This window comes from Podarcis gaigeae, assembly GCF_964106915.1.
Source record: "Podarcis gaigeae genome assembly, chromosome: 4".
Taxonomy (NCBI): domain Eukaryota; kingdom Metazoa; phylum Chordata; class Lepidosauria; order Squamata; family Lacertidae; genus Podarcis; species Podarcis gaigeae.
The window spans coordinates 43,824,057-43,845,074 of NC_139677.1; the positions used below are offsets into that span (position 1 = coordinate 43,824,057).

Consider the following 21,018-nt stretch of genomic DNA (forward strand, 5'->3'; position numbering starts at 1 on the left):
GAAGATACAGTACCAGCATCTTGGGAATCTCACTTTTATGCTCACGATGAGAGTTCTACAAGTATCAAAAGAATACATGTTAATAATCGAAGTGCCTTTATTGACCCATGGTGTCTTTTCTTTCATTGTCTAGCTGATTGTAGTGCCGTTTTTAAAGGTCTACAGCCCATCTTCCAAGAGCAGGGAATGACAGAAACTATTCATAACTGGGAAGATCATGGGTACTTAGCAACCTACGTCAGTAAAAATGGCAGGTGAGTGCAATATAGACCCATAATTTGTGGAGGGTGTTAGCATTACTGTTTAACAACCAGGTAAATGGTATTGTCAAGATGTGTCATCCACCTTCAAAGAAGTGAAATAAAAGGGGCATTTAATTAAGAGCTTTAACACTTTTTCTTTTGCAAGGGTTTCAACGAGTTAATTTCAAATGCCCACAGTAACTAAAATGTAACGGAAATGTATTTCCCAGTTACAAAATGAATACATAACCCTACAAAACCACAAGGCTTTATTGTTTGTTACAAAACAAGCCTAGTACCGCATTCTTAGACAACATTGCACATGTATGGCTGACTGAAAACAATGGGTATTTTTCTGCCCTCGAATGCTGCAGTTATCTGACCTGGCAACAATATGAGACATCACCCTGAAGCGTGGTGTTCTGTGAATGGCTGAGTTGGTTTGTACCATTTTAGCATTATAATTCTAAGAAAATAAAGCTGCCCTAAATAACAGCTACTGTGGAAGGGCCTGTATTTAAAACTGGAGTGGTTGTATACTGTTTAGTATTCAAAATGGAAATCTCACATGTGTAAAAATTCATTGTCAGGCATTCTGTAATATTTACATACCTTTCTGAGACTTCTCGGTTGTGTTATCATCTGCTGGTTATCCTCTCTATTTTGCTGCTGGTTTTGTTTTAGACTCTGTTTGATGTCTTGGGACGCGGGTGGTGCTGTAGTCTAAACCGGCGTTTGCGTGCGCTGCTCTGGTTTCGCCAGAAGCGGCTTAGTCATGCTGGCCACATGACCCGGAGGCTGTCTGCAGACAAAGCGCCGGCTCCCTTGGCCTATAGAGCGAGATGAGCGCCACAACCCCAGAGTCATCCGCGACTGGACCTAATGGTCAGGGGTACCTTTACCTTTACCTTTATTTGATGCCTTATTTTTAGTAGCTTGCAGTTTAATTTTTTTTGCTTGTAAACTGCTCAGAGAGCCTTTCTTATTTGGGTGGTATATAAGTATTTGGTGATAGATAGAGTTGTAAGATTTGGTTCATGAAACAGCCATTCTCTTAGCAGGAGCCCCATATTTAGCATAGGGCAATAGCTGAATCTGAAAGGTACCTTGAACTTGCAGCAGATGTTGCACAAGCCCTCGTCCAATTGCTGTTACTACACTCAGTAACAGTTAAGGTTTGTGAGCTACTTCTTTCCTACTGCTTCTACAGGTGCTTGGGTAACAACATCCAAACTTCTAAAAAATAATACTATGTGTAACGTCACATATGCTTTTCTTAACTGCCTTCTGATGTGCTGGCATTAAAAAAAACTTAATAGGCCTGATTGCAGCACTCCATTGGAGAGTGGGCTTTCATGCAAGATAAAATGAGAACCTGCATCTCTGTTGTAATAATAAAGTAATGCTGGAAACAACTGGTGCATTTGTGGAAACCAGGTGAAACTTAAGTGCTGTGAACTATTGGATTTAACTACTAACAGCAATGTAAAATGTAAAAAAAAAACCTCCTTCCTACCCCACATTGCAAAGATTTCTGTGACTATACAACAGCTGGCATGGTTTAAGTACCAAACTAGGCTATAAATACAGTATAACATTCATTCGTTCATCTACTTATTTATCTAAAATATACCACTTGATATAATAAAATCTCTTAAGTGGTTTGCATAAAAACAATAAAAACACAGGCAACAAGTTTCAATAAAAAATCCAAAAAACAAGCTGAAAACTCAACACAAATAAATATCCCAAAGAAAACTGAACAGTGTACCAAACAAAATTAAAAATTAAGAGTCAGAGTCTAGGAAAGTTTGGACAAATGTATGAATTTTTAAGAGGTGTTTTAAAGCTCACTATTGTCCCTGCATCATGAATTACCCAGTGGAGTTTGGGTGCTGCCATTGAGCACCCACTATTCTACATTTTCACTGAGTGACAATCTGCTGGTTGTGGAACAGCATGGTATCCTCAGAAGATATTAAAGGTCAGCTTGGCATTTACTGGAGGAGCCAGGCTGTTAGGTGTTCCATTAACATTTAGTGTGGATTTCCCTCCCTTTTAAACAACCAGTGGGAGTGGAGCAGTCAGGTCAGCTGTGATTTCTCCTGGACTGGGAGTAATTTAAATACAGTGTTCCATGATATGGAAAGTTCCATTTAGACTACTATAACAAGTGGTATGTGCACCTTGAACACTGCTTGGAAATTGCACCAAGTTCAAAATTCAGCTGGAGCAGTCTATCAATTTTGGAAGAGCTGCTCTGAAACCAATGCAGGGTACTGATTTTTTTACTTTGCAAGCTGTCCATGGCTTAGAACCCAGGGACCTTAAGTACCACCTGCTTAACATGCCTGGATGTTAGAAACCTCTACTGAAGCCCCTTTCTGAATACACCCAGCTATGAGAGAGAAGGTGGGAGGCGACGTAGGGAAAATACCTTTTCCAATGTGACACTGACATTATGGAATTCCATCCCCAAAGAAGGATGCTTGGTGCCTACAAGGGGGAAAGAGAGAGATTCCTATCTTTTGTGGGCCTGGAAAGTTGTGGTTTGTTTGTAGGAAAACCAGGCTTCACTCTACTCCTTTCTCTGCTCATGAAATGGTTTCAATGAATGATTTCAGGGCAAGGAATGGATGGATCAAGGTCTCTCCTAATTTTCATGCTGTCACACTTATCAGTGGTCCTCTTGCCATTGTAGCAGTTGCTGTTGAGTTCAAGGTCAGCTGGTTGTCTCTTTTTGAGGAGTGTGGATGATGTGCACATGAAAGGGGAATAATGGAAAGTGGTTTTGTGAGTGGAAATAAGTGCAGAAGTGGTAAATTGGATTGAGAAAATTACTGGTAATAGTAATAATACATTACACTGTGAACTGTGACTAGACAGAATGTAGATGTCAGTCAGAATTGGAAACCACACATTAATGTACATTAACGTACACTGTAGAGTCAAGCAGTGCTGCTGAATAATGGTATACCCACAAAGGTTTTGAACATACATTCTCTGCAATTTCAAACTCCTGTGAATGCTGCTGACGACAATTTTTTCCTTTAACAAAGACCATGTATTAATCCCCATTGGGAAAGCTGCAGCTGCTAAATGAATTGAAGTTGCTTGGGGATTAAGTCATGCTTCCTTGTTGTCTCTGCTAAAACAATTCCTCTGTATCTAGATTAAAGCCACTTTGCATGAAGTTAAGCCAGCAAAAGTAATATTTGTCATCTCTCCCAGGTCCATTTAATTCATGGGTCATTCTAACAAAAGGCAGAATTGTAGAAGGCTCTATTGTAAAGCATTCATTAATCATGTTGTCAACATAAATATAGGCAAAACAGCCATTCACTTTCTTTCCCAAGCAGAATGTTAATTACATTTGCCATTCAAAGCGCTGCGTGTGGTGGTATGATTTTTTTTTAAAAAAACCTTTTTTTTATTCCAGTTTATTTGAAAATGCCAATGAATGGGAAAAGAACAAGTATTTCTGGAATACATGAATCTTTGAAATGCTTGACTTCTAGTAATTGTTGGAATGTTAATAGTACATTTTTAAAACAATTGGGCAAGTGAAATTGTTTATTGAGTTTGTGCAGTAAAGGAACCATATTACTGAACTGGCCAGTGTGTATGCTAGTTGTCATTTTAATTTTTGTAAGTGGTGAAATCTGTTAACAGAAATTTGTGTAATCAAATACAAGTTATTTTTATTTGTTTATTTAAATTTTTTATGTCCTGCTTTTCCTTTAAGAAGCTCAAGACAGCTAGCTGCAATAAGGTAAATACTAAGTGAAAATTGCTAAAAGCAGCAGAACACAAAAGGATAAAAGGCAGCCATTAAAACAAGTAGATCTTCTTAAGCAATGATGAAACAGTTAACTGTGGCAAGGTAAAATACAAATTGGTAAAGGCCTTTAAAAACTTTTGTATCCCAAAATCCTTCTTAAACTGCAAGGCTTTAGACATTTGACAGAAGGCCATTAATGCAAGATGAGCTTCTACCACAAGTCTGTTCCACAGCCTGGGTGCAGCTACTGAAAAGGCTCTCTCCCTGGTCCCAGGGCTAAACAGGCTCATGGAGACATCAGATACACAGGAGCGCGTCTGATGAAGAAGATATTAGGAGACGGGTGGGCTAATACCGGAGTTGGTGGTCCTCTTTAAATTGGACGTGGAAACAAAATGGAAGCCAGTGCAGTTGTTTCTGTAAAGGAGTCACATGCCTTTGCATTCCAAAGCAATTGTTTTGGACAGTCTTCATATGAGGCTTTCATACTGTCCATTACAGCATGGTGTAACTAAGGCAAATATGGGTATAGATGATGTGCTAGCTTCAGCTGGGCAAAGGCACTGCTAGCCACAGCGATACCTTGGGCTCAAGAATCAAGGCTAGGATCAGAAGCGCTCCTAAGCAGTGTGATTAAACTTAAGTTTGACAAGTTAAACAATGAATACTAGAAATACTAAAACAAGCATGATGCTTAAATTTATTATCCTACACCAGCAGTTCCCAGGGCATATTACAACAATTGAAAATCCAGAATTAAAAACGGTTAACACACATACACACTGTGGCAATGTGTTACCAGAACTCCTGGCTGAGTGGGCTCCATTTGAAGCTGTTAGCTCGGCCTCTGTAGTTGAGGGCTGGCACCCAGGGGCCCTCACAAAAGTGAAAAGGCATCTTGGTGAGCTCCAGTTCTGATTTTGTCAGGGAAGTTAGAAACTTCTTTCGTTGTCCCCTTCTCCAGCACTCTTCTCAACTCTTCTTCAGCACTCTTGCCCTGCCTTATGGTGTTCCCTTTTTCCTGTTGCCTCCCATTTTCTCCCTCCCTTTCACATTGTAACTTCCTTCTCCCTCTTACATTTTTATTTCATCTGTAGCCTTTTCCAGCTCAAGTTACAGCTGCATTAAAGTCTTGGGTTTCTTCATTGATTTCTATGTGCAGATCTTCCTTCTGCCCTTGGGGACATTTAAAAATACTTTCTGTGTGAATCAGAAAATGACTAGTCTAGAAAATGAGATAATTTTCTTTGTCCATTTTATATCTCTGTGCCTCTCCCTTGGCCTTCTTTGCCTTGTTTCTGGTGGAAAGAGAAGGGGAGGGATGGAGAAAAAGACAAGATAGGAAGAGACACAAGAGATAAAACTGTCCCTTTTCCAGTCTCCTCTTTACCTCCTTTGTGCTCATTGCCTTCTCCTTCAGCTAGCACCCTTTAACCATATGCCAGCTATTTAGCAGGTTTTTAAAAATAAATAAATTCCCAGGCTGCATTGACCACATCTTTCCACTGATCACATCCAGCCAGCTGATTCCATCACCCCCGTTCCATCATTTATGATTTTTAAGCATTTTCCCCCTTATTCTTCAGCTGAAACAGGTTCCTGGAGTTGAAAAGACCAAGAATAAGACAACTTTTCCAACTGGCTCTCAATTTTCCATGGATATTGGGCAGCATGCTTAGCTTCCCAGCGGATGCTTGGTGGCATTAGATACCACCTCTTACTCGTGGAGCTAAGTGTTCTACCTCCTAAAGATTGCATTGCCACATGCGCAATTGCCCCTTTAATGAAGAATGCATTAAAGCCATTTCTTCAAACTTGCATGGAACAGAGTTTGATAATATTTTAGAAATCCTCCTTGTTGTATGAAAACAAAACATACTAAATTTCTAGTCATCTTAGATCATTTTTTAAAAATCAAGCTTGTTTATAATGGAGAATTTCTGTTAACCACAAGGACTTACCAAGTATTCACAGTTGGAAGGAAGCAATGTAAATATTCAGATGGTCTTCTTTCAACAGAAGCTCACAGGACAGTTGATTAGAATATAAATGAGGGGAGAGTTGGCAGCAGGTAGGCAGCTGAGGTGCTGGAGGTTCTCTTCCTGTAGTTCTTGTTGAAGAAGTTGGTGCTTAGAATGTAGGGACTGGGGGACTGCTTTCATCTGACACTTTTCTTGTTTTTACTGTCTAGTTTTGCCAATCTAAGAATTTATCCTCATGGCTTGGTGTTGGTCGATGTACAGAGTTGCAACGATTTGAGTGGAGGAAACGTAGAGCAGGTATGTATAGTACCATATATATGTAGTGCTTGAATTGTAGACACATTTTTTTTACAGAGCTTATTTTTAATTTCATAAATGCTAGGTTTTAATTCTTGCAGCCATTAAACTCAGTGGGAAAGTACGGGGCAAGCCTCTAGTTTGCTTCAGACATAACAGTAAAGCAGAAATGCCTGTAGGTACATTGTGGGGAGAATTAACCCATTAACTGCATTCCTTAACAGATCGCCTGGCACTGACCTTGATGACATTTCAGTGGAAGACAAAACCATTTTTATTTTCACAATGGTTTTAATTCTCTGTTTCTGTTTGTATATAAGGCGTTGCAGATCTTTCTGTTTTTACCTCTAAACCCTGAATACTACTTAACAGCAAACTTAATGAAATGATAAAAAAGGAGGTTATATATAACTCATGTTTTGGATTTGGTTTGTTTAGAAACTAAGCTCACTGGCTTGTATGCAGTGCTAAACTCACTGAAAGCAAAATTAATTTTAACAAAAATGAGAAGGGAAAAGAGACAAAATACTAAGGCTTTGCTACCATGGGCTTTGGAGGTGAGAGAGAAAAGTTGGCTGTGTATCATATTTTTAGGAATCTTGTTCTTTTAGTTGGATCCTATTGTTTTTTAACCAGACTTTTTTTTTATCACAGCTTCTAAACAAGATAGAAGAAAGAATGAAAGAACTGTGTCATAGAAACATCAAAAGAGTAAAACGGTGAGGAATTTTGAGATTGTTTGGTCAGATTGCCCAGTGAAGTCTTTGTAGATGTACTGACATGTCTGGTAAATGAATGTGGAATTTTAACACATAGTGGTGAGACTTACAAAACATTTTATTCAAGTTCATTCATTTTACCCTTACATTTTCTTAACGTAGTAAAGTTTTCATTTGCTGTAGATTATTCAGTGGAGTTCCATGATGACATAGTGTGGCTGCACCAAAGTAAACCTATGAAAAATGGATGGTTCATCTCTGGCTGCCTTTTGCTAGTTGGTAGAGACATTTTATTTTATTTTGGCAGCTTCTTGCATTGCTAAGTACTTGAAACCATGGAGAGGCACAGCCAGTCAGTAGACAGGACTGAACTAGATGAATCAATGATCTGCTTCTAAGGCAACTTCCTACTGAATAAGTTGTTTTATATAATACTGTGATTGTCAAGTATAGTTAGATGCCCTGAATAGTGCATAGGCACTAGAAAGGTAGGATAGAAATGAAATAAACTGAAATCGGGGGGCATAATTGGGTGGTGTTAAGTTGTAGTCTTGGGGGGGGGGGGCTGCCATGTTATTGTGGTTTTTATTCCATACAGAAATATATGGGCTTGGGGAAAAACTAAAGCAGAGAGCTGAACTTGAAGGGGCCTAAGGCACCTTATTTGACATTCTTTTCCATACCTACGGATTAGTGGGGGGATATAGAAACAACCCACCCATATGCATTCCTTCATTCTTTTCCAGTGATTGGAGAGAATCTGTAGCTAGACCAAAGACTGGTACAGTGGTACCTCGGGTTACAGATGCTTCAGGTTACAGACTCTGCTAACCCAGAAATAGTACCTTGGGTTAAGAACTTTGCCCCAGGTTGAGAACAGAAATCGTGCTCCGGCGCCAGCGGGAGGCCCCATTAGCTAAAGTGGTACCTTAGGTTAAGAATAGTTTCAGATTAAGAACTGACCTCCAGAACGAATTAAGTTATTAACCTGAGGTACCACTGTATTTATAATATCTGGCTGTTTGCAGAACAAGCTGATGGGAACTAAAGTAAATGGGTTTGTCAGGTTTCCTGAAGTTCTGAGGAGATCAGCAACCATGGTCACACCCTCCATATGTTGTTGGACAGCAACTTCCTTTATTACTGACCTTTCGCCATTCTGTCTGGGCCTAATAAGAGTTGGAATCCAGCAACATGTGGAAGGCACAAGTTACCTAATGCTGGATTAGACAAGGAAATAACTTTGTTACATACAGGAACAGAGTAATAAGCATTGATAAGGCATGGAGGCTGACTACGTTAGAAAAACAGAACTAATACTGTGTAGTAGGTTACAGGGGTGAGAGGGGCAGCCTTTTGCCTCTGATAGTAATCTGAACATCTGGTTGTCAACGTCACCAGCACTTTCACATTCAGTACAGATCACGTTTGTACTAGAGCAGAGCGAAACTATTACTTGGAACACCAGTGATTTTAGTCTCCTGCTTCTCTGGCTTTTGTGGGATGCCACCATTTTGTAGCTTTTTCTTGTTCAGGTTATGCTTCCATGTGAAAAAGTAGGAAGCATCAACATAGCCTTGTGTGCTCTCTGTGAGGTGGCAACTGTTTTGCTTCCTCTCCAGACTTTGAGGTAAAAGTATTCCAAGCTGTCATTGAGCCAGTTGCTGTTGATGTTCCTTGCCTGAGTACCATGTAAGTGAAGGCCACTTAGTTGGCTGTGGGGAGAGCAGGGTAATGCTGGGAAAAGCAAGAGTAGTATTCCTGCTCTGTGGGCAGTTGCAGTGTACCCCTGGAACAAGATTTACACACTACATGTGATCTGCCTTTTGTCAGCTCATTTTGTCAGTCTCTTGCATCCCAGTTGACCAGACAATGGCTAGTTGGGTAAAATAACTGCACCAGTAAATGAATACATAATGTGGGGCATAGGAGTGGACAGGGGGCATTAAGAATAAAGCTTGAGATATTTTGGTGGGTTTGCTCTCTATATATTAAAATATTTATCTGGTTTTAATAGTCTATAAAGCAAATTGGTTTTTATAGTTAAAAAAATCTTTGGTCTCATGAAGTTTGCATACTATCTGGTACTGCCCTCTAGTGTCTCTTAAATTGTTTCATTAGATGGCATGGCTTGGGTATTCCTGAAAGGCATGACAGATTTTCCTGTCCTTATGTTTTCTGCTGTTGTGAAGGCATAGGTTAGTTAGTTAGTTAGTTAATTAATTAATTAATCAATCAATTAAATTAATTTGTGTACCCTTTGCATTTCAAGAAGAAATATCAAGGGTGGTTCACAAACAAAACAACTTTTAACATGCTCTGTCATTTCTACCTTTAGAAAGCTAATTTAACAAAGTATATAAAAGCATTAATAGCTAGCACAGTTATCCATCGTCGTTTGGCAACCTGTTTGACAGCTATGTCCAAGTTATATAACAGCAGCTTCCATGTAAACATTCCAGTCTAGGAATTCAGTTGTTGCTGTCGTGGTATCAGAATGGACATTTTTAAAATACTCATAGATAAGTCAACATGAGAGTCTGCCTGGAATGTTGTACCAGTGAATGCTAAAAATAACCACATTTTCAAAAACCTTTTGTGTGCTGCTTATCTCTTGTTCCGTTCCAGTAATGGAATACATTTTTTGGGGCTGCAAATCAGGGAATAGCAATTGTCTCAGAAGTACTAACATTAAAAAGTTTACAATGGAAATTCTTTGCTTGGAACACTAGGTTGCAGTGTTCGAGTACCTCTAGGAAGGTAACATTTTAGAAATGTCTTGACTATAATATAGCTTTTGCTAACTTGCACAAACCTGAAATTGTGAACGTTCTCTTCTTTTGTCTTTCTTTCTCAGATTGCCAGCCATTGTGAGAGGAGATGCTATTGATAAATATTGGCCCACAGCAGATGGACGATTGGTGGAATATGACATTGATGAAGTTGTTTATGATGAAGAGTCAGCTTACCAGAATATTAAAATCTTACACTCGAAACAGTTTGGAAATATTCTTATCCTCAGTGGGGATGTTAGTGAGTATTGCTGTTTTTATATAATACAGAGCCAACTGCTATAGAGTTGACCTGCACAACCTGTGACCTGTCAGTCCAAAGTCAACCCATGTTTTGTGGCTTGTTGTGCTTAAAACCCAGCCACCCTATTTTTTTCTCCCTCAGCCCTGGACAGGCAGTAATTGCAGAAGGTTTTCTTGAACTTCTGGATGGCAGTGTTTAACTTTGCGGGCTCTAAATTGTGTCGGTTTCCCACAGAGCTTCTGGGATTTCTATTATCAGAATTTCTCTCTTTCTGATATTTTGACCTGTGGTCAAAGTGTTTTTCAGCTGAGATCATATCTATTTTTTTTTTTTATATATTACCCCATCAGTAATTGTACAAAGGAATCTTTTGGGGCAACATGAAATAAATTTTATACAGTGCTGATGAAGCTAGTTTCTTCCATTCCTGCTAGCATTGTATCATTCAACCCACTAGGGGAAAATAGCAGATAAGATTCTGTTGATTATTGTATTTAGGCTCCCCTTGTTATCAAAACTAATTACACTATCTATATTAAAAGATTATGTTAATGGAATGAATCATACTATGGTATGGACTCTTCTCCCGGGAATGTTGAAATTTTGGAGCATAACATTATCACACTGGCTGGTGCTGACGGCTTCCTTGCAGTCTGCTGCTGTCTCTAGGTGTGTCATTGATCAACTCCAGTGACAAACCTAACCACAAACGAAGGCATGAATTATCTGATTTCACTGTTTCCAAGTATTTGAACTGAATTAGTATTAACCATTTATGTTTGTGGGTTTAAAAGAATTTCATGCTGTTTTGTTTCCCTTTCAGAATTTCTAATGTAGTTTGTAGTAGGAAAATAGGTGGATTATGCCAAACAGTAGTGTCTCAGTATCAATCAATCAATCAATCAATCAATCAATCAAATATTGGCATCACATTATAAAACATTTCAAGTAACTGGAATAATTAAAAAGATAACAGTGACGCTATCAAGGGTTATAAAGTCACACTATAGTCGTGTGCATTTGGATATTCTGCTACGCCCTGTCTATTTCCCAAAAGGATAGTTTGTTGGGAAAACCCTTTCGGGTAAAATTGTGGCTCAAAAGGAAGCTACTAAAGCAGCAATATCTTTGTCCTGATCTGCCAGGAGAAACCTTATTTGGCTTCTCGGAGTTGTGGGCCGGAGGTCCAACATTTTGCTCAGCATCAGTTGGTGAGGTCTGCTGTGTAAAGGGCAATCTAAGGGAATGTGGTCCATTGAATCAGGTACTTCCTGATGGCAGACACACAAGCAGGCTTGAAATGGGTGTCCCAGTATTCGAGTTTGGAGAGAAAGGAGGCTGTCTTCCTGATTTAGTCAATTAATGAAGAATTGGGAGCATGAGGGTCATCTAGTCCAGCCACCTGCAACGCAGGAATCTTTTGCCCAATGTGGGGCTCGAACACACAGACACACATCTTTTGAAAGTACCGTGAGTCTTGCTTTCAGGGCCTTTCCTTGCTGAGCTAAAGAAGAACAGACCCCTCTTCACCCCAGTAGGAAGTGATCAGGGTCCTCTGAACCCACCAATCAGCTGTTTGATGGACTGAGGGGAGAATGAGTTACAGGGGGTCAGGAGAAGGCCACACACAAGGAATGCACATGGGGAGAGGACTGGGGGGGTTGCATGTACCCCACAGTTTCCCCACCAGTGATGTATATAAACAAATTATGTTCCTATACATCAGGGAATAACAGTGACACAGCCATTAATAGATATTTGACATTCCTCTTGTACTTTAGTGAATAACTTTAGATCGAAATGTAAAATCGCAGGTTTTATTTTTCTAAATCTGTTATAACATTTCTAGTCCCCCCCCTTTAATTAGTCTGAATAATTTACTTTAAAATAATAAAGTCATTGTGGATTTCTGAAATGTAAATGCAAGCGGATCTAACTTTATGTTCTTATTTATCACAAATAAAAGAATTTTGTTATAACATGCTGACATATATCTCTTAATCCCTGCGCTTTTCAAGATCTGGCAGAGAGTGACCTGGCATATACACAAGCTATAATGGGCAGCGGGAAGGAAGACTACACGGACAAAGAAGTCCTCATTCTTGGAGGTGGTGATGGGGGAATACTGTATGAAATAGTCAAATTGAAACCAAAGATGGTCACCATGGTAGAGATATCCTTTTAATAAGTGGGTGATGGTTCATTTTGAAAATGTTTTGTCATGATTTCTCCCTGTGCATTCTGTTCTGAAAGATCAAAATAGATCAGACGATTAATGCAAGAACCTCTCAGAACCATCTTAAGTTCTGCATTGTGTGTCGGGCACCTTAAATCTGGCTCAGATTGTCCTAATTCAGATAGAGGCACCTTGTTGCCATCATGAATTTAATAGATCGTTTGACCAAGATACTTAAATGTTGGCCATTTAGGATTATGCAGCAAATTTAAACTTTCTGAGCAATGCTAAGTATATTTTAAAATTAGGACTATGTGTCAGATAATTAGCTACCTATAAAGGAATGTTTAAAACAGTTGTCAATAACATGTATTTAAGAGTTGCCTGAAACAATTGTCTATTGACTATGGAATCTAAACCTTGCTATTCCGAAGCAAAACTAAATAACTTATTTTAATAACTGCAACAAAATGAGTTGGTGGATTCTTAACTAGCATCAGATACATTGACCAAATGGTGATTGACGGGTGTCGAAAATATATGCGCAAAACATGTGGAGATGTCTTGGACAATCTGAAAGGAGAATGCTATCAGGTAACTAATTGTTTTAAACATGCAAAATGAAAGATGTTACCTTCATCAATGAAAATACACGTTTGGGAGTACTTTCTGATGCAATACTGTGTATTGTGTATAGCTATATATAATTCTAAGACATTATGAACAAACGATAAACTAGTAGCAGTTGATTTTCTTTTTGCTTTCAGTCACTAAAATGTATACATGTTTCGGAAGAGGCTGCATGCACTGAAATTATAATATCCATTGTTCCATCTACAGCAGGACTGTGAAATAGAGTCATAATGTATTCTGCATAAACAGGCTATATAGTACATTTATAAACTCAAGAACTAGGCATCTGAGGTATGCTAGACTTCCTAATTAGAATAATGTTATAGAAAAAAAATAATGGTTTAAATTCAATTTATAAAAGGAAATATTCTAGCACCATAAAACTGAAACGGCATGTTGATCCTTATTACCTTATTTTCAGTTTTCTTTATTTTGTGATGTCTTTGTTTTGTACAGAAAGGAATGAATGCTGGCACAATTAATGATTCCCCCCATTGCATTTTGTCACATTCTTTTGGGGATGGGGAGTAGTAGTAATCAAATATGGGTTCTCTGGGTAGCCTTAGGGCTCATCATGGTCTCTCAGCCAAATCTGAGAGTGGACCACAGCACAGTAGTAACCAAAGGTCCCCAGTTCATCCCTGCTGGCATCTCCATGTAGAAGTTGAGAAATGCTCCTCTGAAATCCTACAGAACCACCCAAATCTCTTTTCTGATGAGAACAGCTTTTGCATCTCATTTGGAAACCAAGGACCCAGAGTCTGGAGGAAGAATGGGGAGTCACACAATGCCAGATGCTTGAAGTCCAGTGTGAAGTTTCCACAGTCTGTGTTAATTTGGGGAGCCATGTCATGGCTGGTGTTGGTCCACTGTGCTTCATTAAGTCCAGGGTCAACACAGCCGTCTACCAGGAGATTTTGGAGCACTTCATGCTTCCTTCCGCATATGAGCTTTATGGGGATGTTGACTTCATTTTCCAGCAGGACTTTGGCACCTGCCCACAATGCCAAAAGTACCAAAACCTGGTTCAATGCCCATGGGATTACTGTGCTTGATTGGCCAGCAAACTCGCCTGACTTGAACCCATAGAGAATCTACGGGGCAATGCCAAGAGAAAGATGAGAGACATGAGACCGAGCAATGCAGAAGAGCTGGAGGCTGCTATTGAAGCATCCTGGTCTTCCATAACACCTCAGCAGTGCCACAGGCTGATAGCATCCATGCCACGCCACATTGAGGCAGTAATTGATGCAAAAGGGGCCCAAACCAAGTACTGAGTACATATGCATGCTTCTACTTCTCAGAGGTCCAATATTGCTCTATTTGCAATCCTTGTTTTGCTGGTTTCATTTAATATTCTAATTTTCTGAGTGTTAATTTGGGGTTTTCATCAGCTGTACGCCATGACCATCACAATTATAACAAATAAAGGCTTGACGTATCTCGCTTTGCATGTCATGAGTCTATCTCATATATTAGTTTCACTTTTTAAGTTGAATTACTGAAATAAATGAACTTTTCCACGATATTCTAATTTTCCGAGTTTCCCCTGTACTGATCTAGATCAAGCAGTTGTCTGACTGTATAAGACAGCTTCTTATGGCACTGTTGTGAAAGTAAAATGAGTTAAAGAATCCTGTGTAGATGGTGAATATACATTCACAATGAGGCTGAGATCATCCTTTCTCTGTCAGATAATTGTGCACTTAACATGGGAGCATACCGAAATAGAGCCCAATGCATCTGTGCAATCTGTTCATCTGAATCTTGTGATGTTGAGGTTATGGGCATTTGCCTTTTTTGCATGTAGGCTTCTATGCAAACATGATGTGTTCACCAGGCACTGACAGGCTTCGCTATACATTTTGACCACACGCTAAGGGCATTAAAAACAAAAACTATCTGTACTAGTTACCGACTTCTTCAATGTTGGTACCGTCGAAATGACAGAAACGATGAGTAATCTGGGAGTGCTAAAAAGGTAGTAGTGATCTAACTGAGGAACCCCCCGTATGAAAAGTTGCCCAAATTCTACTATTGTTATTTTTTAGGTTCTAATAGAAGATTGTATTCCAGTCCTGAAGAGGTATGCCAAAGAAGAAAGGATGTTTGATTATGTAATTAACGATTTGACAGCTGTTCCAATCTCCACATCTCCAGAAGAAGGTTAATGTCTCTCTGACCTTTTGAATGCGAACCTTGTTTACAATGAAAACTCTTTCATTTAAAAACTTTGATTGCAGTTGAGTAACTTCTATCTGGGTGAGATAAGGGGATGGTTGGGGAGAAGAAGGCATGCATTGACCCAGGAGTGGCTTAGATGGTGTATGCATGTCAAGTGTGTGGGCATGTGTGTAGAAAATGGAGCACAGTTGGCCATTATGACAGTCCTTCTGCACACAGATGCTGTGCCCTTTCCATTGTAATTGCCACGTGTTTACAAGGCATCCTATAACCCTGAACAAAAAGATTATCGTAACGTTAAGAATGTTACCTTTTGCTATAGCTTACCACAGTTATGAATATTTCCTTGTGAATGGCTAATTAAACAAGTAGTATTTTTCAAATTTAGATTCTACGTGGGAGTTTCTGCGGATGATTCTGGACCTTTCAATGAAAGTCTTGAAACCTGATGGGAAATATTTTACACAGGTATGGCAGAAGAAAAGTAATCACAATGAAGTATGACAGTGAAATTTGAAAGAATAAGCCTGTTTAAGATGCTACTTTGTCCCTTGGGTGAGATCAGGAGCAGTCCAAGGCTTTTATACATGTCCTACACAATCATGCTAGAGGCTGAAGTGAATCAGAGAAAATCTGGGTTTATTTGACTATGGGATCTTCCAGAGAAAGTTCAAATAAATGTTTGAGGCTTGCTCATTGCTTCCTATGCATATCAGCATTAGGAGCAGATAAGCCTGCTCCAGAATCTGGTTAAATCTGGAGAACTTAAACATACTTTGAATTTTGGCTAAAACTGTTTTTAGTATATAAACGTAAAGCTGATTTGTTTTTGTTTCACGTTTTTCAGCCTGGCTCAAGTTTTCTGGTTGGTTTCAGGGAAGTTAAAATCAAATACTATTTTATACTGATAAGGTATACTGCATTTATACTATACCTTATCAGAAATTATGAGAGTATTTTACAGCTTGCATGCAGCCACCAATATTCTTACACTTTGATAATCCTAGCTGCATTTTTAAGGGGGGGGGGGGGGAGAGAGAGAAAGACAATACATTTCCAGCCACAGCCATGGTCAGTGCCAAACAGGATGCTTATTGTTTAATTTTGTCACCTTGTGACTCTGAAATATGTAGCTAGGCAAGCTCATCCACAGATGCTTTATTTTTAAGTTAAGACTTTTCAGTCCTCAAGTTTTAATAGCTAAAGAGGAAATGTTTCAACATATAAGAAGGCAATCTAATCTGTTTTTCTGTGTTAGTATGAGAAGTTCTCTGTTTTAAATAACTGTTACAAGCAAGGGGCCCCAATCCTTTTCTGGATCAGGAAGCGTTAGTTCCATAGCAGTAGAACACTGTCAAAATGCCAAATACCTTTTGCTGCTCCTAAAAAACGAATGCAAATAAGGAATGGCCATTAGAGTGTTGCTGTATGCTGGCAAGGAATATCTTGTGCAGTGTAGTCATCTGCATTATACTCTTTGGCCACTAGATGGAGCTTGACAACTAAAAACATTGGCTCCTGTAATAAAATCGAAAGAACGTTATGCACGAAGAATATAGGGACATACTTGAGAAAGACACATCTTACACACAGGCTGCTGTGTACACACATTTGACAGCTGTTATAGTTTTGCTCACAGATTTCATACTTTTAAAAAATGCATAGACTTAGAAGATATGCTTGATATACATATATAACACAAACACTTATTTTAGTTTCATTTACCTTGTTAAGGGTTTAAAACATTATCTGTACAGTTCTCAAAGTTTAGCAGTATTGGCAAAGTTTCCAAGCTCCTCTCGAAGATGGGGGTCACCCGATCCTTTGTACTTGACAAGTTGATAATAAGACTGGGATTTAACTAGGAATCACAGCTTGAGATAGCAGAAATAAATGAGGGAGATTTTCCTTCTCCAGCGGTTTGAGGCAATTGATCTTTGACGCCTGAGGAATAATTTCTCTGCTCGCCTACCAGAGAATGTCAGCAATCTGTGTGCTCTATGTACTAGTATCCTATAAGTCTGGTCTTTGTGGTTCAGGGTATAGAGTGGGGTGATTATGGGGAAATATGGATGGAAAATTGAGTTCAGTGGAAGTTGTTTTTCAAAAATGTATTTCATGGAGTATTTCCAGATCCTAATATAACCTTTTCAGTTATATTAATATAACCTTTTCAGTGATGTTTTTTAAGCTTTTTAAAGGGTGTGCAGTTACTTAGGATTGAAAAGGAAAGACCTTCTTTCCTCAAGTCCCCTTTCTACAACTATTAGTTTTGAACTTGGACGGAGCCCTCAGACAGGGCTCTACTGTGTGATGCAGCAGGCACTAGGGGCAGGAGGCCCCTGTGGCCCACTATGTAATTTCAGTACAATAAAAAATGTAGGTGGGCATATAAATCCAACATGGGCCTAGGTTTGGCATATTTGATTTATTATGAGTAAAACATCCTGGTGTGTGAATTTGCATAGGTCTTTTTTTTAAGGTGAAGTGTGATACTGTGAAGTGAAATATTTTCCTGCTTCTGATACAGATGTTGTCACAGTAGTGGCACTACTCCAGGTGCCACATAGTACCTATTCCACATTGGTAAGAACTTGGTTGTTTAGTGTGACAGCACCTGCACTTTGGAACTCCCTGCCTATTGTGAGATGAAGCAGGTGCCCTTTTGGCATCTGCTAAAAACATTCTAGGTGCCTAGGGGGAAAAAAAACATTTCTAGATGCCCAGAAAGTTGAGGTAATTTTAATCTGTTTTAGTCTTTTATGTTTTGAAGTATGGTTGTGATCTTCTCTTCGTTTTATTGTTCTAGTTTTTCGTAAACCACTTTGAGGATTGTTGTTTTTTCAAAAGCAGTGTATAAGTGTTATGAATGAATGAATGAATGAATAGAACTTGAGAAACTTTTGGATTTAATTAAGTATTTCAGAAGTATTTTCCTTCTCCCTTTCCACAATTTGCTTGCCACGTTATCTCCTGTGATTGCTTGCCATTTGATGAGCTGGTTGATGAAACCTGGGATACTAAGGAAGACAAAACTAGACTGCAGATTACTCTCATTATAGAGATTGGGTTGTGCCATTAAGCTACCTCTATACTGGCAGGATGTCCCATAAATTACCTGGTGCTGTTTTCTATTTGTGATTTCCAAATTACACACGCAGGTTGTTTATATGCTATCCCATTCAATTTAATGCTGACAAAATTACATGCTTTGTAAAAGGCAGCGGAACAAAATAACCACTGCAGGACTGCGGATAATAATAGATTACTAAACAAGTTTTATATACTTAACTTCCTTGCCTTTATGTTAACCTCTCTCTTACCATTTTACGATGCTTGTGGTTCACTTAATAACTCAATTTATTTCCGAAATACTTAATTTCTTTCTGCTATTTATTTTATGTTCTAATATTAAAAAATGAGACAATAATAATAATGTGTTTCTCTAATATAATAAGCATAGAAACAAGGATGTATTTCCCCTTGTTTACCTTCTGCTCCCCGCCATTCATTTTCCACCTATAATTTAAATTCCTTTTGTTCTGTATATGATGAATGATCTTCCATTCAGAATTCATATAACATTTTGTCATGCATTTATGTATTGCCCTGTTTTAAGCCTCTTCTATATATTTCAGGAGTGGGGAATCTGCAGTCCTTCATACAGTGCTGGACCACAGCTCCCCATCACTCCTGACATTGGTCCTGCCGGCTGGTGCTGATGGGAGTTGGAGCCCAACAATATCTGAACAGCTGTAGGTTCCCCACACCTGATATATTTAATGCCACTGTTGCTATTCAGGTTGCTGCTCGGACACTGAGGTCCTGCGCCGAGGGCCTTCTGGCGGTTCCCTCGCTGCGAGAAGCCAAGTTACAGGGAACCAGACAGAGGGCCTTATCAGTAGTGGCACCCGCCCTGTGGTACGCCCTCCCATCAGGTGTCAAAGAGAAAAATAACTACCAAACTTTTAGAAGACATCTAAAGGCAGCCCTGTTTAGGGAAGCTTTTAATGTTTAATAGGTTATTGTATTTTAATGTTTTGTTGGAAGCCGCCCAGAGTGGCTGGGGAAACCCAGCCAGATGGGCGGGGTATAAATAATAAATTACTATTATATTATTATTATTATATTAAACTTGTCATATCTTTCTCACTCGTCTCCTTAATGCTGTGCTTTACACTTATTTGCAGGTAAAGATTATCTGTTATTGATGTATTCATTAGTAACGCAATTACTTCAGAATGTTTATGTTCTTTTGACTATTGTGAAATATTTAATTTTGATAAAATAAATGCTTCACATAGATTGAATCCACTCTGAGCAAGTTTGATTAGTAACACTGCAGAGTCAGTACAGCATTGGCATTGAGCAATCATTCCAAATTCCTGGCTAGTGGTACCGTAGCCAGTCCTTGAATTTTGTAATATGTGTTAACATTCGGAAAGGGAAAGGAGTTAGTATGAGTGTCTACAAAACCATGATCCTCAATGTATTTAATGCAGAATAAAATCCATGGAACTTGGTAGGACTTCTGTGTAAATATCCTTATGATGTGCTTTATCTGAATCATACCTTAAAGCTGGAGTGTTTCTTTCTTACTTTATAATTTATGAATAATGATTTCTTATAGATTTCGTGTTCATGTCTTACTTCCCTATCTCACGGTTTTAATATTTCTATTATAGTTTAATTGCTTTTTATCTAATATCTTTCTATGTTTGCTTTAATTTTTTGAGCCTCCCTGAGTCCCAATACTGAAAAAAGGTGGGATATAAACAAACAAACAAATGTTAAGCAGCTCAATGAATCTTTGCTATTGGATAGTATATAAATATTACAAATAATATAAATAAATTTGTGTCTTTTTCAAGATTCACTGACATAAGTGATTTATACCTCTGTTTATATAGAATCTATTGATGAATTTGCTCCCTTTGCATTATGTCTCCCCACAGTTTTATTGATATAGGTCACATGTTGTCTTGCAGGGAAATTGTGTAAATCTGACTGAAGCTTTGACTCTCTACGAAGAACAGCTTGGTAGGCTATACTGTCCTGTGGCATTTTCAAAGGAAGTTGTATGTGTCCCTTCATACATGGAACTGTATCCTTGCTTAATAAATCATGTCTCTTGATAAGCACCATTGTATAAACCAAGTGAATAGTGAGTACGTCAAAAGGACTTCACTGCACATACTCTTCAAAAGATAAAGAGTATCTGAATAATGTAGGGAGGATTCTGCTTCAAAATTTAATAACATGGATGGGTCTGATTTAAGCCTTACTCGGACAAGTCCATTTGGCCTAAATCACTTGTGCCTAATTTCATTTCATTCAGTTGGTCTATTCACAGTTTAACTTGGTCAGAGTGGCTATGGAAACTCAGTCAGATGGGCAGGGTACAAATAATAAATTATTATTATTTTACCACCCCATAACTTTCAGAAAATCTGCTATGGGTATGTTTGTTCCTAACATGTGTAACAGGCCTTAACAAGAGCTGAAGTTTTTCTTTAAAACAAGACAGCAGAAAGGACACAAAATAATACTTATTTCCGTTTTTCAAAGTTCAGAATGATGCCCATGTTATTAAGACTGAAGTGAAGTTCCACAGGGTAAACTAATAGTGGTGTCCTAAAGAAAAGCAAGGTATTTCTCATCAACTTACCATGAAGTAAGGATATGTGGATTTGAAATGCTTGGAGGTTTGTTTGTTTTTTAAATTAACATTGATGTGAGAATTTTAATGACAATATATTAATCAACCAAAATGTATTTTTTAAGGCTTGAAGTGATACCTGAAAGGTTGTCAACGATGGCACAGCTTTACAAGGTATCCTGCTGTTGATCATACTTCCATCAGGACAGAAGGTCATCTTTCCCGAATTATGAGGGGATGGGGCTAGGTGATCTTTGAGAAAGCCTTCCAGCTATGAATCTAGCCATATAACTTACAAAGGATGATAAA

General features: G+C 38.6%; 1 protein-coding gene across 2 annotated transcripts in view; it reads left to right on the forward strand.

Annotated features, from left to right (window-relative positions):
- The window catches only part of SMS (spermine synthase), a 47,509-nt gene that overhangs the window by 22,749 nt on the left and 3,742 nt on the right, over positions 1–21,018 (forward strand). For both annotated transcript variants that reach the window (XM_083734478.1, XM_083734479.1), the window contains exons 2-10: positions 134–254; positions 6,215–6,302; positions 6,957–7,021; positions 9,879–10,054; positions 12,076–12,230; positions 12,738–12,827; positions 14,918–15,032; positions 15,439–15,518; positions 20,039–20,154. In XM_083734478.1, the coding sequence (XP_083590604.1) occupies positions 134–254; positions 6,215–6,302; positions 6,957–7,021; positions 9,879–10,054; positions 12,076–12,230; positions 12,738–12,827; positions 14,918–15,032; positions 15,439–15,518; positions 20,039–20,154 (1,006 nt within the window). The remainder of the gene's footprint in view (positions 1–133; positions 255–6,214; positions 6,303–6,956; positions 7,022–9,878; positions 10,055–12,075; positions 12,231–12,737; positions 12,828–14,917; positions 15,033–15,438; positions 15,519–20,038; positions 20,155–21,018) is intronic.